The 16,194-nt window shown below is 50.0% G+C and overlaps 1 protein-coding gene across 1 annotated transcript; it reads right to left on the bottom strand.

Annotated features, from left to right (window-relative positions):
- Nucleotides 1-4,796: 4,796 nt before the first annotated feature.
- LOC306920929 (relaxin-3 receptor 1-like) lies at nt 4,797-15,640 on the bottom strand. Its single transcript, XM_079497919.1, has 5 exons — nt 15,389-15,640; nt 9,905-10,162; nt 6,782-6,997; nt 5,405-5,671; nt 4,797-5,263 (listed from the first exon to the last, which is right to left on the bottom strand). The coding sequence occupies exons 1-5, from the start codon at nt 15,629-15,631 to the stop codon at nt 4,895-4,897; spliced, it is 1,353 nt and encodes a 450-aa protein (XP_079354045.1). The 5' UTR covers nt 15,632-15,640; the 3' UTR covers nt 4,797-4,894.
- Between the last annotated feature and the right edge of the window lie 554 nt (nt 15,641-16,194).

Genomic DNA, 16,194 nt, shown 5'->3' with positions numbered 1-16,194 from the left:
GACCCGTGGAACATTGGACGACCTGCTCTACCTCTTGAGCCTTGAGTACTTCATAAGTTACAGTGCAGCTTGCATTGTGCTTGATAGCGAGATGTTTCTGTCGGCATTGTACTGTCTTGATATGTGAGGCATCCTGTTAGGTGGCACCCATAAGGTCCACCCATACGGTCCACCCATAAGGTCCGCCTGGCATGCCGACAGTAAGGCTATAGCCCTGTACGTCGTGAGGTCAACCTTGCACATCATCATGTCACGTTCCTATGTCGCGTAAATGCATGCCTACATGAATCTACAAGCACTCAAAGCGCGACGTGTTGTGAGCTTGCAGATCTGCTATTTTCGCTATCTTTGCCCAAAAGTGCCCTCTTACGGGATGTCAGCCCCTGCCCCTCTAGCACTCTCTGCACGTCCCTGCTCTCTATAGCAAAAACATAAAGAGTATATGAATTGGACAGGCAATTATAGTGCTGCACCATTCTTGCTCAAATTTCGAAAGGAGATCTCATAGGTGTCTGAATCTAGATTTCAATCATATTTTCGATTAATTGTGCAGCACTGCATGACATGCATTTTGTGAAAATGTTATTTTGTGAAAACGCCAATCAGTCATCAATCATCCCCACAAATCCATAGCCTATACTGAGGTATTTTGTAGAAAACAACATTTTATTTAGTTTCTTGGCCAGCCCCTATAAGGCCGCATGTATGTATACAAAACATCGGTTTCTGTTCTTCCATGCAAAACAATGAATATTTAGTTTCACATATTCTGCACCCAGATAACACACTCTAGGGATGGGACGATCATTATAATAGTTTATCGTGATTCATTTAACACATTCAGACCGTCTGGGAACGTCACGTGAAATACAACCGATGGATTCAGTGGACGTGTACACACGTCATATAGCGCTTTTTTCATCGATATCAAACAAAAAAATAAAAATTCGGATTTGTGTTTTTTTTGGGGGGCGGGGGGGGGTTCTCCTTCTGCACCATACTCCTCGCTGTCCGCGCATGTTTACGACTCAGAGAGAATGGCTCGTCTCTCCTCATCTAGGGGCTCCAGTGGCGTGCACAGATAGACACTAGGGGGTGCTAGAGCACCCCCTGCGCTTTTCCCTCTTAACCCATTTAGACCTGAGTTAAAAACATTCACTTTGAAAGAATATATATTCAAAGATGTGCGCCACATTTTTACGATTTTTCAAAAATAGCACATCTACAAGCTCATAGCGCGCCACCGCCAACCAAAATGGGTTAATGTTTTTTTTGTTTTTTTGTACAGTATGTGGACCATGGTGACATTGATCAATTCTTGATTAAAAAAGCTTCTAATATATTATTTAGGCCTCAAAATCTACCGGCCGGTTCCACACGCTGCACAAGGTGCCCTTTTTTTTCCACTTGAGCACCTGCCCCTCTAAATGTCTGTGCACGCCACTGGGGAGCTCTCCATGGTTCTGACCATGGAGAGCTCATACAGTATACAGTACTTCTGTCTTCATTGGAGATCGGCTGTTGTTTGCCGAACATTCCCCCCAGAATAGAGATGCCATGGTGGTTACCATAATGGGCGGGAACCCCTTTTGGTGTTTTAAGCATTATGTTATGCTGTAGCTGTTGAAAAATAGCAGATCTACAAGCTCATAGCGAGCTTGTAGGTCTGCTAAAGTTTTTAACTCAAATCTTTGCTTCTGGGGGGGGGGGGGGGGGGGGGTCCCTGGAACAACATATTTTCCGATGGGGGTCGGCGGCCAATTACATATAATCTTGGGGGTCCTTGACATGAAAATGTTTGAGAATGGAAACATATAGAGTTTTTCAGAAAACTGTCATGATTTAGAAGACATTTCGTAGAATCGTTCCCAGGTCAAAATAGGTTAAGCATATCTTGATTATTGCGACATGGCTGATTATTTTTGCCAGGATAATCGTACCGTGTAAATGTCGCCCCATCCCTAATAAACACATGGTGCTCTCGTGATGCACAGCAGCCATTATTGTAAAGACAATCGGGATGTGGTTCAGCGGTAGACGTGGCCGATGGTTCCCAGGCAGGTTCCCGGTTCGATCCCCGGGGGCTCCCCCAGAGTTAGTGTCCTTGAGCGAGACTAATTGCTAATTGCTCCCGATGTGCAGGTTGGTGCCTTGCATGGTTTCCCCCACCATCGGTGTGTGTGTGTGTGCGTGCGTGCGTGCGTGCGTGCGTGCGTGCGTGCGTGCGTGCGTGCGTGCGTGCGTGCGTGCGTGCGTGCGTGCGTGCGTGCGTGCGTGCGTGCGTGCGTGCGTATTTGAGTCAGTTCAGTCTAGTCTTATATTCTACCAAATATAAGGTTTCAGTCGATCTACAGTTGATTTTGTCGACCAAAAAAAAGTATTTTGGCGGGGGCCGTGATGGCTGGTTTTACACCTGGGTCGCATGATGAAAATAGCAGATCTACAAGCTCACAACACGTCGCAGCACGACGCATTGTGAGCTTGTAGATCTGCTGTTTTCCGAGCTGAACACCCGAGTGCAACCAAACATAAAATGACTTGTCATTTAGTTCTACTGGATCTCTTCTCTATACTCGTCGTCCCGTAACACTACAGTCTAGTTTATATTTGTCAACAACAACAACATCGTCAATACATTCAGTCTCAGTTTTAGTCACCATAGTTTTAGTCACCATAGTTTTAGTCACCATAGTTTTAGTCACCATAGTTTTAGTCACCGTAGCTTAGTTTTCATCGTTTCAGTCCTGTTGAAAAAAGGTAGTCGACGGCAGACATTCTTCGTCGTATAGATTTCTAGTCCAGTGGTTCCCAAAGTGGGGTCCTTGAGGGAGTTCCAGGGGGTCCCCAGGGGTTCCAGGGGGTCCCCAGGGGTGGGTCCATGAGGGAGTTCCAGGGGGTCCCCAGGGGTGGGTCCATGAGGGAGTTCCAGGGGGTCCCCAGGGGTCCTTGAGGGAGTTCCAGGAGGTCCCCAGGGGTCCTTGAGGGAGTTCCAGGAGGTCCCCAGGGGTCCTTGAGGGAGTTCCAGGGGGTCCCCAGGGGTCCTTGAGGGAGTTCCAGGAGGTCCCCAGGGGTCCTTGAGGGAGTTCCAGGGGGTCCCCAGGGGTCCTTGAGGGAGTTCCAGGGGGTCCCCAGGGGTCCTTGAGGGAGTTCCAGGAGGTCCCCAGGGGTCCTTGAGGGAGTTCCAGGGGGTCCCCAGGGGTCCATGAGGGAGTTCCAGGGGGTCCCCAGGGGTCCTTGAGGGAGTTCCAGGGGGTCCCCAGGGGTCCTTGAGGGAGTTCCAGGAGGTCCCCAGGGGTCCTTGAGGGAGTTCCAGGGGGTCCCCAGGGGTCCTTGAGGGAGTTCCAGGGGGTCCCCAGGGGTCCTTGAGGGAGTTCCAGGGGGTCCCCAGGGGTCCTTGAGGGAGTTCCAGGGGGTCCCCAGGGGTCCTTGAGGGAGTTCCAGGAGGTCCCCAGGGGTCCTTGAGGGAGTTCCAGGAGGTCCCCAGGGGTCCTTGAGGGAGTTCCAGGGGGTCCCCAGGGGTCCTTGAGGGAGTTCCAGGGGGTCCCCAGGGGTCCTTGAGGGAGTTCCAGGGGGTCCCCAGGTGTCCTTGAGGGAGTTCCAGGGGGTCCCCAGGGGTCCTTGAGGGAGTTCCAGGGGGTCCCCAGGGGTCCTTGAGGGAGTTCCAGGAGGTCCCCAGGGGTCCTTGAGGGAGTTCCAGGGGGTCCCCAGGGGTCCTTGAGGGAGTTCCAGGTGGTCCCCAGGGGTCCTTGAGGGAGTTCCAGGGGGTCCCCAGGGGTCCTTGAGGGAGTTCCAGGGGGTCCCCAGGGGTCCTTGAGGGAGTTCCAGGAGGTCCCCAGGGGTCCTTGAGGGAGTTCCAGGAGGTCCCCAGGGGTCCTTGAGGGAGTTCCAGGGGGTCCCCAGGGGTCCATGAGGGAGTTCCAGGGGGTCCCCAGGGGTCCTTGAGGGAGTTCCAGGAGGTCCCCAGGGGTCCTTGAGGGAGTTCCAGGGGGTCCCCAGGGGTCCTTGAGGGAGTTCCAGGGGACCCCCAGGGGTCCTTGAGGGAGTTCCAGGAGGTCCCCAGGGGTCCTTGAGGGAGTTCCAGGGGACCCCCAGGGGTCCTTGAGGGAGTTCCAGGGGGTCCCCAGGGGTCCTTGAGGGAGTTCCAGGAGGTCCCCAGGGGTCCTTGAGGGAGTTCCAGGGGGTCCCCAGGGGTCCTTGAGGGAGTTCCAGGGGGTCCCCAGGGGTCCTTGAGGGAGTTCCAGGGGGTCCCCAGGGGTCCTTGAGGGAGTTCCAGGAGGTCCCCGGGGGTCCTTGAGGGAGTTCCAGGGGGTCCCCAGGGGTCCTTGAGGGAGTTCCAGGAGGTCCCCAGGGGTCCTTGAGGGAGTTCCAGGGGGTCCCCAGGGGTCCTTGAGGGAGTTCCAGGGGGTCCCCAGCTGAATGATAGTGGGGTCTGTAACTCCATCCACCTCGGCCCCCCAAACACCCCCCCCCCCCCCCCCCCCCTGGCGGCGGTCGTCCTCCCGCCAGCTAGCATGAGGCGGCGCGCGGAGCGCGCCGCCTCATGCTAGGAGGACCGCCTACAAGAAAGGTTTGGGAACCATTGTTCTAGTCGGACAGTCACAAACTCAACTCAACTCAACACTGCCCCCCGGTGGAGGTCGCCACGGGCACCACCTCAACACTGCCCCCCGGTGGAGGTCGCCACGGGCACCACCTCAACACTGCCCCCCGGTGGAGGTCGCCACGGGCACCACCTCAACACTGCCCCCCGGTGGAGGTCGCCACGGGCACCACCTCAACACTGCCCCCCGGTGGAGGTCGCCACGGGCACCACCTCAACACTGCCCCCCGGTGGAGGTCGCCACGGGCACCACCTCAACACTGCCCCCCGGTGGAGGTCGCCACGGGCACAACCTCAACACTGCCCCCCGGTGGAGGTCGCCACGGGCACCACCTCGGCCCCCCGGCGGCCACGCCCCCCGGCGGTGGTGGTCTTCCCGCCAGCTAGCATGAGGCGGCGCGCGGAGCGCGACACGCGCAGCAGCAGCTCCTTGAGGCCGCGGCGGTACTCCTGGCGGATGAGGCAGTAGAGCACGGGGTTCAGGACGCTGTTGGTGTGCGCCAGACACACGCTCAGCGGGAAGGCGTACGCCTGCGCGTTGTAGAAGGCCGCGGTGAACGGCGCCACGTCCAGCTTGATGAGCACACCCCACAGCGTCAGCGCCTGATTGGGCAGCCAGCACAGGAAGAAGGAGAGCACCACCACCGTGACCGAGCGCGTCACCTGCACGGGAGGGAGGGGGGAGGGAGGGGGGGGGGACAGATAAGAGTTAGATTTGTTTTATTCAATCGATCAATCAATCAATCAATCAATAAAAATACGAGCTGGGGAGCACATATGGAACACCCCGCTGTAACACGGTACCTTGGAGCGCCGGCGGTGCCGTCCCATCTCGCACTCGGACTTGGGCTGAGGGGGCGTGGCCGTGGCGCTAGCGGACACCACGCTGCACACGGCGCGGCGGCTCAGGATGAAGCGCAGCAGCAGGAGGTAACACACGCTGATGACCACTAGGGGGAGCAGGAAGCCCAGCAGGACCTTCTGGCTCTGGTACAGCCCCAGCAGAACCTGCGGGTCCCAGCCGCCCGAGGCCGGGAAACGCACCAGACACAGCTCGTCGTCCGCTGACACCTGGTGGACACCGTGAGGAACAACACCACGTGTCACGATTTAAAGGTATCTTCAGTGATTTCACTTAATTCAAATCACTTTTATTTATTTATTTATTTTACTTTTTGGATAATCCTCCCCCCACTGTAGAGCAGGTGCATGTGCACCGGTAACAAGTCAAATAACCCAAATCACCCAAATCACTGAATGCTCCTTTAATGTGACAAACAATATGATGGTGTTATAAATATATAAACACCACCATATAAATATATATTTTTTTTTTATAAGAATTTGAATGTTTTTGGAAACCTTACGATAGGTTTTAGAAGGCGCTCTTTAAAATCTGCCTCAGGTCTTAATGGGTTGAAACTTAAAGTGCCACTTCTGTTTACCTTCACCACTTAATTGGAAAACGTTCGCCAAAGATAGCAGATCTACAAGCTCACAACGCGTTGCACGTATACTGTAGCCTACTTTAAATCCTGTAAGGTTAAATATCTGCTGCTTTCCTTGATGCTCACATGCCTTAAAACCTTAAAACGGGGGGGGGGGGGTGGAGGGTCAGGAGAGCTAAAATATTCGCCAAAAGATCATCATCGCCCAGGGGCCCACGCAGGGGTTTAATCCATTCCTCGGTGTGTGTGTGTGTGTGTGTGTGTGTGTGTGTGTGTGTGTGTGTGTGTGTGTGTGTGTGTGTGTGTGTGTGTGTGTGTGTGTGTGTACGCGTGCGTGCGTGCGTGCGTGCGTGCGTGCGTGCGTGCGTGCGTGCGTGCGTGCGTGCGTGCGTGCGTTTGCGTGTGTGTACTTTCATTAGGCTACTTGTGGCCAGTGGTGTAAAGTAGCCTATACTAAGTACATTTACCCAAGTGCTGTACTTATAAGTACGATTTTGAGGCATCTTTACTTGAGTATCTATCTTTACTTGAGTATCTATCTTTACTTGAGTATCTACTTTACTTTAGTATCTCCCAAATCAATGTTAATTTAACTCTGAGAGTGTACAGATTTGTACAGACCCATAAGGGTCCATTTGGTTCCAAACTATCATTTAGCTAGGGACCCCTTGGACCTCCCTCAAGGACCTCTGGGGGTCCCCGGACCCCCCTGGAGTAGACTATGTGTACTGACCTGTACGGTGGTAGAGTAGATGGCGTGCGGCAGCGTGGCGACCAGCGACACGCTCCAGATGGCCAGGCTGGCCCAGCGGGCGCGGCTGGCCGCGGCCGCCGGGCCGGCGCCCGCCATGCGCAGCGAGGACGCCAGCGTGCGGTAGCGCGCCACGCTCATGGCCGTCAGGAAGAACACGCTGGCGTACATGTTGAGCGCCGTCACGGAGCTGACGATCTGTGGCCACGCCCACGCACGGGGAAATAACAACACAAGAATATAGCATTTAATTTGTTTTTCCAATTCTGGGCGGGAACCCCTGTTGGTGTTTTAAGCATTATGTTATACTTTAGCTATTGAGAAAAAGCAGGTCTAAATGGGTTAACACCGTTAACACTCCCAACGCGGATCGCGTATCAATACGTTATCAATTAATCAAACGTCGGGTGCGGATCACGTATCAATACGTTTCAATCACTTTTTTATAGCATACTTTCATTCATCTTTTTACCCACCCGGACAATGAAGAACCATCGCCCTATCATTGCTGCTTATTCCCGCTCACGTGATCAGAAAAAAAAAAACACGCTTTACGTGTAGAAGCCAGTGTAAGCGCCCATGCCGATGTGTGAAAACCTCGCCTCACCAGGCTTTCCACCTCGGCTCGGACATTTGCAACACACATGGACAGATGCATGTTTCCTTCTTCATACTGTAGCGACCAAACGATCCCCGAGCCTACAATACTACGAACTAACCACAGTATCGAGGGGCCCGCTACGACAAGACAGTGTTCCGTTGGTGGATCACGTATCGCCATGCAGAGCCGTCATAATCGGAGATCGCTCAGACGTGTGATTGTAACGCTTTTTTATTCATTATAATTGTAGTGATAAGACCGCAATGAACGCGTCGGGGACGTAATCGACCCGGGTGTAATGTATAACGAACTTTTCCGCGACCTAAACCGTGGTGTTGTCATCTGTGGAAGTCATTTTTTCCTTCTCGTCGACATCACAGCCGGGTGACGCTTTTTTCCCCCTCCATCGCCCCCAAGCTGCATGCCCATAGCCTGGCTTGGCCAGCCTCATAGCGGGGATTCACTGAAGATTCTTCCCCGGAGGAAACATCAGTGAACCCTCGCTATGAGTCTGGCCGTGCCAGGCTAGCATGCCCAGGCATGTTCCCCAAGACTAGCTTGAAAAACAAAATCAGCTGATGACAACGCGTCTCGCCGTTATACTATAGTTCTGAACCGAACGGTGGAATGGGACTTTTTATAGCCGTACGGATCAAGACTTTTGCTGCCCAATGTGCCCATGACCCCCCCCCCCCCCCCAATGTTACTGCGATCAAAACAATGAAAGCAGTGAGATAGATTAGGCGAGGCGGCAATCATCATCAAAAAGAAAGCATAGTTATGAAGGTTTATAGTCAGACATTGACAGGCAGATATAACAATAAACACAATAAATATGCTATACATCCTATACATCGAATGAAAGCCCTGAATGTGTACTTTTACGAGGAAAAGAGTAAACATTGATCCCATGTACAGTTTGTCATAAATTGGATACTGGGTGGATGCACATTGCGCCCACCAGATATAACTGCAGAGAAGACATGGACCCGAACTCAATAATAAAAATCACACCCATGTGAAGTGAGTGGTGCAACTCTGACAGAGTTGCACCACTCACTTCACATGGGTGTGATTTTTATTATTACTACAGTAGAAGTTTTTTTCTTATGAAAGCAGAGAGTCTTCTGTTTCATACGGTATATAGTATTTATATGTCGCTATAGGCCTTATTTTGTGAATATTGAGGAGTTCACGTCCATGTCTTCTCTGAAGTTATCTGGTGGGCACAAGCTGCATTCAATAACCAATTACTGTCTAACTGTACATGGGATCAATGTTTACTCTTTTCCTCGTAAAAGTACACATTCAGGGCTTTCATTCGGTGTATAGGATGTATAGGATATTTATTGGGTTCAATTTTATATCTGCCTGTCAATGTCTCTGACTTTAAACCATCCATAACTCTGCTCGCTGTTCAAGATAACCACTTCCAGGCAAATGCAGGTGTTGCAAAAAGGTCAATATCTCCAGAATGGAACATGGTAAAATCAAAATGTATTTTTTTAATTGAAGTGGACAAGTTCAGCTTTCTTTTGATGTAGGCGTGTGATTCTCGCTATAAGAGAACATTTTACTGTGGGCCCCCGAACAAGGCCTTTGTGCAATGTTAAATGGCAGCAACATCCAAATAGGCCTGTTGAGATCTTCCAGCAATCAAAGTGTTAACTGAACTAAATAAAAACTACAATAAAAATAAACGTTTACTAACTGAAACTGTATTGTGTGTTTAGAAAAATAACTAAAACTAACTGAAAATATAGACAAAATGCCCTTTGGTGTTCACTTTTTTTTAATGATAAGTTGCTAAATGCTAAATTACACAATACTTATACATTTTCAATTATGCAAGTCAATTATATGCTTGGTTGAATGCTGAAAATAGCAGATCTACAAGCTCACAATGAGGTGCGCATTGGGAGCTTGTATATTTTCAGCATGCAACCAAGTCTAACACTACAGCCATTAGGACGTCATCTTAAGGTCCGCCAAAATACATTTCAGTCTACTAAATCAACTGTAGATTTAGTCGACTAAAATCGTACAATATCCAGTCGACTAAAACTAGACTAACACTAAAACATTTCAGACTGAAACCTTTACATGCAGTCAAACGTGCCAATGAAAAAAAGAAAAACAGTAATATAGTGACATCACACTATCAGCCCCCCCCCCCCCCCTAACCCCTCCCCCTTTATCATACAACTACAGCTGTGGGTGCGGCTTCAGTTCAGGTGGATCACCACCCATCACCACCCACCAGGCAAACCAGGCATACTTAATGAATTGGTTGGTGTGTTCACATCAAAACGACATTTTAACAAATACTGTACACTTTTTTGAAAAAATAAAAAATAAAATCTTCCTCCTTATATAATAATTATACATCAGGTATTATTATTTAAGGAAGAATATTTGTTTTTTCATGTTTTAGGGTGGAAATAAATCACTGCACTCCATCTTTAAAGAAATGTTGCGTGTCCAAATGGACCCCCTACACCCACCTTGCACATGACGCGGCCGAAGGGCCAGCGGAAGTCGAGCGCGGTGTCCACGGCCCAGAAGGGCAGCGTAAGCACGAACTGCAGGTCGGTGAGCGCCAGGCTCATCACGAAGCAGTCGATGGAGGAGGAGTGAGCGCTGGCGCCGCCCCGCTGGTGGCTGTGGTGGTGGCGGGAGTGCAGCAGGAAGAGCGCCAGCAGGTTTCCCACCAGGCCCAGGACGCACACCACCAGGTAGACCAGCGCGATGAGGACACGCATCTGGACCACCAAGAATAAAAACACAATAATAATACATTTAAAAAAAAACAAGACAATTCTGCATTTAAGTCCGACGTCATTTTGTAGTCCTATATATTACGTCCGGGTCATTTTGTAGTCCTACGTTACGTCCGGGTCCAAGTGGCACCAACTCCCGTCCGCTTCTCATTGTAAATAGCAATATCTAAACGTGTGTAACTTTTTACAATATAAACAGGGTTTTTTTCAGAAAAGAAGCCATTGAGGGTTAAAATGAGTCTTAATGCTTCCAACTCGAGTAGAATTATAAATGTTCTGTACAAGTGTCCATGACAAAGAAACAACAAAGACTATTTGTATCATTATTATTAAAGGTGGTAACAGTCCATTTGCTCAGTACAATATTTCGGGGGCATATTTAGAATGTGTGCCGGGTTGAGTACGTTGAATCTAGTTTGCATTAATACAATCTCTAATGGAGGATTTAGTTGACACAATGAAATAAAATGGCGAGTATCCAGTGTGGGGCAGACGGCCTGTCACAGACAGATAGTATCCAGTGTGGGGCAGACGGCCTGTCACAGACAGATAGTATCCAGTGTGGGGCAGACGGCCTGTCACAGACAGATAGTATCCAGTGTGGGGCAGACGGCCTGTCACAGACAGATAGTATCCAGTGTGGGGCAGACGGCCTGTCACAGACAGATAGTATCCAGTGTGGGGCAGACGGCCTGTCACAGACAGATAGTATCCAGTGTGGGGCAGACGGCCTGTCAGACAGATAGTATCCAGTGTGGGGCAGACGGCCTGTCAGACAGATAGTATCCAGTGTGGGGCAGACGGCCTGTCACAGACAGATAGTATCCAGTGTGGGGCAGACGGCCTGTCAGACAGATAGTATCCAGTGTGGGGCAGACGGCCTGTCAGACAGATAGTATCCAGTGTGGGGCAGACGGCCTGTCACAGACAGATAGTATCCAGTGTGGGGCAGACGGCCTGTCAGACAGATAGTATCCAGTGTGGGGCAGACGGCCTGTCAGACAGATAGTATCCAGTGTGGGGCAGACGGCCTGTCACAGACAGATAGTATCCAGTGTGGGGCAGACGGCCTGTCACAGACAGATTTTGGAGAGCAGCAGCTTTGTTGTTGCAAGGAAAGGAAAAATTAGACTTGGTTGTTTCGGTCTCAGATTTAGTCTGACGGAGCGTCACAGTATAACTCTATGGGGACACAGTATAACTCTATGGGGACACAGTATAACTCTATGGGGACACAGTATAACTCTATGGGGACACAGTATGACTCTATGGGGACACAGTATAACTCTATGGGGACACAGTATGACTCTATGGGGACACAGTATAACTCTATGGGGACACAGTATAACTCTATGGGGACCCAGTATAACTCTATGGGGACACAAAGGCGACACAAACAGTGGGACCCGGAAGTAGCTCTAGGGGGGCGCTTACGTCACCGAATGCAGTGGTGTGCACAGATAGACACTAGGGGGCGCTAGAGCACCACCTGCCCTTGCCCTCTGGACAGCAATGTGCCCTTTTGAAAAAAAGGGGGGAAAATTATGTATTTTTTGTACAGTGTACAGTATGTGGACCACATGGTGACATTGATCTATTCTTCATAACAAAAAGCATAATATATTATGTATGCCCCAAAATCTATAAATCTGACACTATTAAGGCAACCGGCCGGTTCCACGCGCTGCACAAGGTGCCCTTTTTTCACTTGAGCACCACCTGCCCCTCTAAATGTCTGTGCACGCCACTGACCGAATCAACCAGGGGTCTTCAAACAGAGGGCGTTCGTTTTGGGACCCCCAGGGCAGTGCCGGTTCCCATTAGTCAGAATGGAGACCAGGGGTCTTCAAACAGAGGGCGTTCGTTTTGGGACCCCCAGGGCAGTGCCGGTTCCCATTAGTCAGAATGGAGACCAGGGGTCTTCAAACAGAGGGCGTTCGTTTTGGGACCCCCAGGGCAGTGCCGGTTCCCATTAGTCAGAATGGAGACCAGGGGTCTTCAAACAGAGGGGGTTCGTTTTGGGACCCCCAGGGCAGTGCCGGTTCCCATTAGTCAGAATGGAGACCAGGGGTCTTCAAACAGAGGGGGTTAGTTTTGGGACCCCCAGGGCAGCGCAGGTTCCCATTAGTCAGAATGGACCAGGGGTCTTCAAACAGAGGGCGTTCGTTTTGGGACCCCCAGGGCAGTGCCGGTTCCCATTAGTCAGAATGGAGACCAGGGGTCTTCAAACAGAGGGGGTTCGTTTTGGGACCCCCAGGGCAGTGCAGGTTCCCATTAGTCAGAATGGAGACCAGGGGTCTTCAAACAGAGGGGGTTTGGTTCGGGACCCCCAGGGCAGTGCAGGTTCCCAAACTTTTTTTCTTCTTTCGCAAAATAATCATTTTGTAATAACCACACCCTGAAAATAACTTGGAATTTGGTTTAACTCGACTCCACAGGTAAATGTATAGCAGATCTACAAGCTCACAACGAGGCGAGGCGTTGTTCCAGCCCCATTCCAGCCCCCCGCTGCCCCCCCCCCTCACACATGCACAGAGTGTGAGACAAGAGACCACTCACTGTGTCCATGCTTTGCTGTTGTATCTTTAGTTAACCAAACTAACATCCTGTTGTATCTTTACTTAACCAAACTAACATCCTGTTGTATCTTTAGTTAACCAAACTAACATCCTGTTGTATCTTTAGTTAACCAAACTAACATCCTGTTGTATCTTTAGTTAACCAAACTAACATCCTGTTGTATCTTTAGTTAACCAAACTAACATCCTGTTGTATCTTTAGTTAACCAAACTAACATCCTGTTGTATCTTTAGTTAACCAAACTAACATCCTGTTGTATCTTTAGTTAACCAAACTAACATCCCGTAATCCCCACGTGTCAGAAGGCTGTTAACCAGGAACACTGTGTCTGACAACACCAGCTGGAAATGCTTCAGTCTTTGTTTGATTGTGTGTGTGTGTGTGTGTGTGTGTGCGTGCGTGCGTGCGTGCGTGCGTGCGTGCGTGCGTGCGTGCGTGCGTGCGTGCGTGCGTGCGTGCGTGCGTGCGCGCGTGCGTGCGTGCGCGTGCGTGCGTGCGTGTGTGTGTGTGTGTCACTCTCCCTGAAATGAAACTGGGCAGCAGAGAGTACACTGGGTTCCCCGGAACCCAGTGTACTCTCTGCTGCCCCATCTGGCGGAGTCAGGTTATGCGTCAGCTAGGTCAGGGGGAAATTGGGGGTGCACGACCAAAACAGTTTGGGAACCGCTTTCATAGAGGGATCTTAGATCGCTTCATATAAGAACTGTTTGAAAATGAAACCAAATGATCCCGGTCGTCATATGGATATGAAGAATCCACTGACTGAGAGAAAACGCTGATGTTACTGCTGCCGAATTATAGTTACATTTTCACTAGAAACAGACTGTATCAAATATAAGTGACTGACTGTCGCAAACGATACAGAGACACCTCCGCAACAGTATCGTAGAGACAGTTGGCTGATTTTTGGACCACAATTCTTATATGAGACGATTTTAAGATGAGCCCATGTTTATTCTTCATTGATAAATTACTTCTGCGAACCCCTTGGAACCAGGGGATGAGCGAGTGACATCAGGACTTTAGAACCAGGGGATGAGCGAGTGACATCAGGACTTTAGAACCAGGGGATGAGCGAGTGACATCAGGACTTTAGAACCAGGGGATGAGCGAGTGACGTCAGGACTTTAGAACCAGGGGATGAGCAAGTGACATCAGGACTTTAGAAACCAGGGGATGAGCGAGTGACGTAAGGACTTTAGAACCAGGGGATGAGCGAGTGACGTCATGACTTTAGAACCAGGGGATGAGCGAGTGACGTCAGGACTTTAGAACCAGGGGATGAGCGAGTGACGTCAGGACTTTTAGAACCAGGGGATGAGCGAGTGTCGTCATGACTTTAGAACCAGGGGATGAGCGAGTGACATCAGGACTTTAGAACCAGGGGATGAGCGAGTGACATCAGGACTTTAGAACCAGGGGATGAGCGAGTGACATCAGGACTTTAGAACCAGGGGATGAGCGAGTGACGTCAGGACTTTAGAACCAGGGGATGAGCGAGTGACATCAGGACTTTAGAACCAGGGGATGAGCGACTCAGCGAGTGACATCAGGACTTTGGTGCTCGATATTAGCTACACTTTAGAAACAAGCCAAATATGCAACAACTCTTCTGAATCAAGCCCAAATAAGCAACTAAACTTTAGAAACAAGCCCAAATAAGCAACTAAACTTTAGAAACAAGCCCAAATAAGCAACTAAACTTTAGAAACAAGCCCAAATAAGCAACTAAACTTTAGAAAAAAGCCTCCAAAAAATCAACTACCAATATTTAAAAGCAACTTTACAGAAAAATAAGCCCAAAGTTACTTGTAATAAGCAGACATGGCAACACTGCATAGGTAAGACGAGGCGGTTAATCTCACATCTTATACAGTATATCTGTTATCTTTTGGCGCGTGACACCTCCGTACCACAAACTATAAATTGGGCTTTATACTCATGCAAGTCAGTTGACGTCACAACAGACAGTAGCTAATTAATTCATTAACAGCATCAATTAATTAATCTGAGACCTTTACTAACAGCAGGCATGGCACGCACACTCATGCCAGCACGCACGCACGCACGCACGCACTCACTCATGCACGCACGCACGCACGCACGCACGCACGCACGCAAACACGCATGCAAGCACGCACGCACGCACGCACGCACGCACGCACGCACGCACGCACGCATATTCACAATTATTTGGTATGAAAGCATATTTTTGTTTGAAATCACAATTTGTTCTGTTAAGTGTGACGCATGCAAGGCTGGCTGGCTGACTGACTGACTGACTGACTCACTGACTGACTCACTGACTGACTGACTGACTGGCTGGCTGGCTGGCTGGCTGACTGACTGACTGACTGACTGACTGACTGACTGACTGACTGGCTGGCTGGCTGGCTGGCTGGCTGGCTGGCTGGCTGGCTGGCTGGCTGGCTGGCTGGCTGGCTGGCTGGCTGGCTGGCTGGCTGGCTGAACCAGGTGGACCCTCTTGTAAACAATTGTAATGCTTGATGGTGTCGTCCACTCACAGTTAACAGTTTTATTCTATTGAGTTGTACTTGAAATGTATAATTCCGCAAACTGTCAAAAATCAATCAATCAACCAATCAATCAAAAACAATCCCTACGTACCGCCAGGTTGGCGCTGTCTCCGTGCATCTCCACGGAGCTCTCCCTGGACAGCAGCTGAAGCCAGCAGTTCAGCGACATGTTGAGCGCCGCCTCCCCGCCGTCCGCAGCCTGCTCCCCGGCCGCGCCGCCGTCCTGCTCCGCCGCCCCGCCGCCGCACGGAGGGAGCCCTCCCCCGGCCAAGCCCAGGTCCATCATCACGGTGATGAGCTGCTGGGGCGAGTAGCCTCCGCTGCTGTTCAACATGACCTCCGTTTCCCCACAAAAACACACTTGTTGACTGTTGTAGGACTACAAGATTATATGAATATTCATGTAATTAAATCCTCCTTAATGTATTCAGGAATGAATATTCATGAACGTATTTAATTAAATCCTCCGTAAAGCCTTCCTTTCCTCCAAGACAAGTCACAGAAAACACCTTTTATAAGTCTTTAGTGGTTTTATATCCTCTTATTCTTAGCAGTTTCTTTGACCTGTGCCTTCCTTACAGGACAGCTGGACTGCCCATTCTGTTTAATACGAATGTGCAATCAATCAGTCAATCAGTCAATCAATGAATCAATCAATCAATCAATTGAACTAAATAAAGTTGTCAGAAAAACTCGGCCGAATATCTTTTATCTTCTTCCAAAGTGAGTCAGAGAGAACTCGTTGCAGATCGAACTCCTGTTCTGTAGGCTATAAAGTGCAGAATCCTGGATTATTGGTCGTAAAAAAAACAAAAATAGTCGTTGCAACAACATGTCTTTAGTCTGTGGACCAGCCGGTCGTTCAGTTCAAGTGATCATATCGTTCATTGAAAAAAG

The sequence above is a fragment of the Electrona antarctica genome, assembly GCF_951216825.1.
Source record: "Electrona antarctica genome assembly, chromosome: 1".
Classification (NCBI taxonomy): Eukaryota; Metazoa; Chordata; class Actinopteri; order Myctophiformes; family Myctophidae; genus Electrona; species Electrona antarctica.
This window is presented reverse-complemented; position numbering and strand designations above follow the sequence as displayed.

Coding starts and splice junctions, on each gene's coding strand:
- LOC306920929 (XM_079497919.1), bottom strand. CDS start 15,631: ATGTTGAACAGCAGCGGAGGCTACTCGCCCCAGCAGCTCATCACCGTG. Junction 10,163..15,388: donor GAGACAGCGCCAACCTGGCG/GTACGTAGGGAT, acceptor TTGGTGGTCCAG/ATGCGTGTCCTCATCGCGCT. Junction 6,998..9,904: donor TCGGCCGCGTCATGTGCAAG/GTGGGTGTAGGG, acceptor GCGTGGCCACAG/ATCGTCAGCTCCGTGACGGC.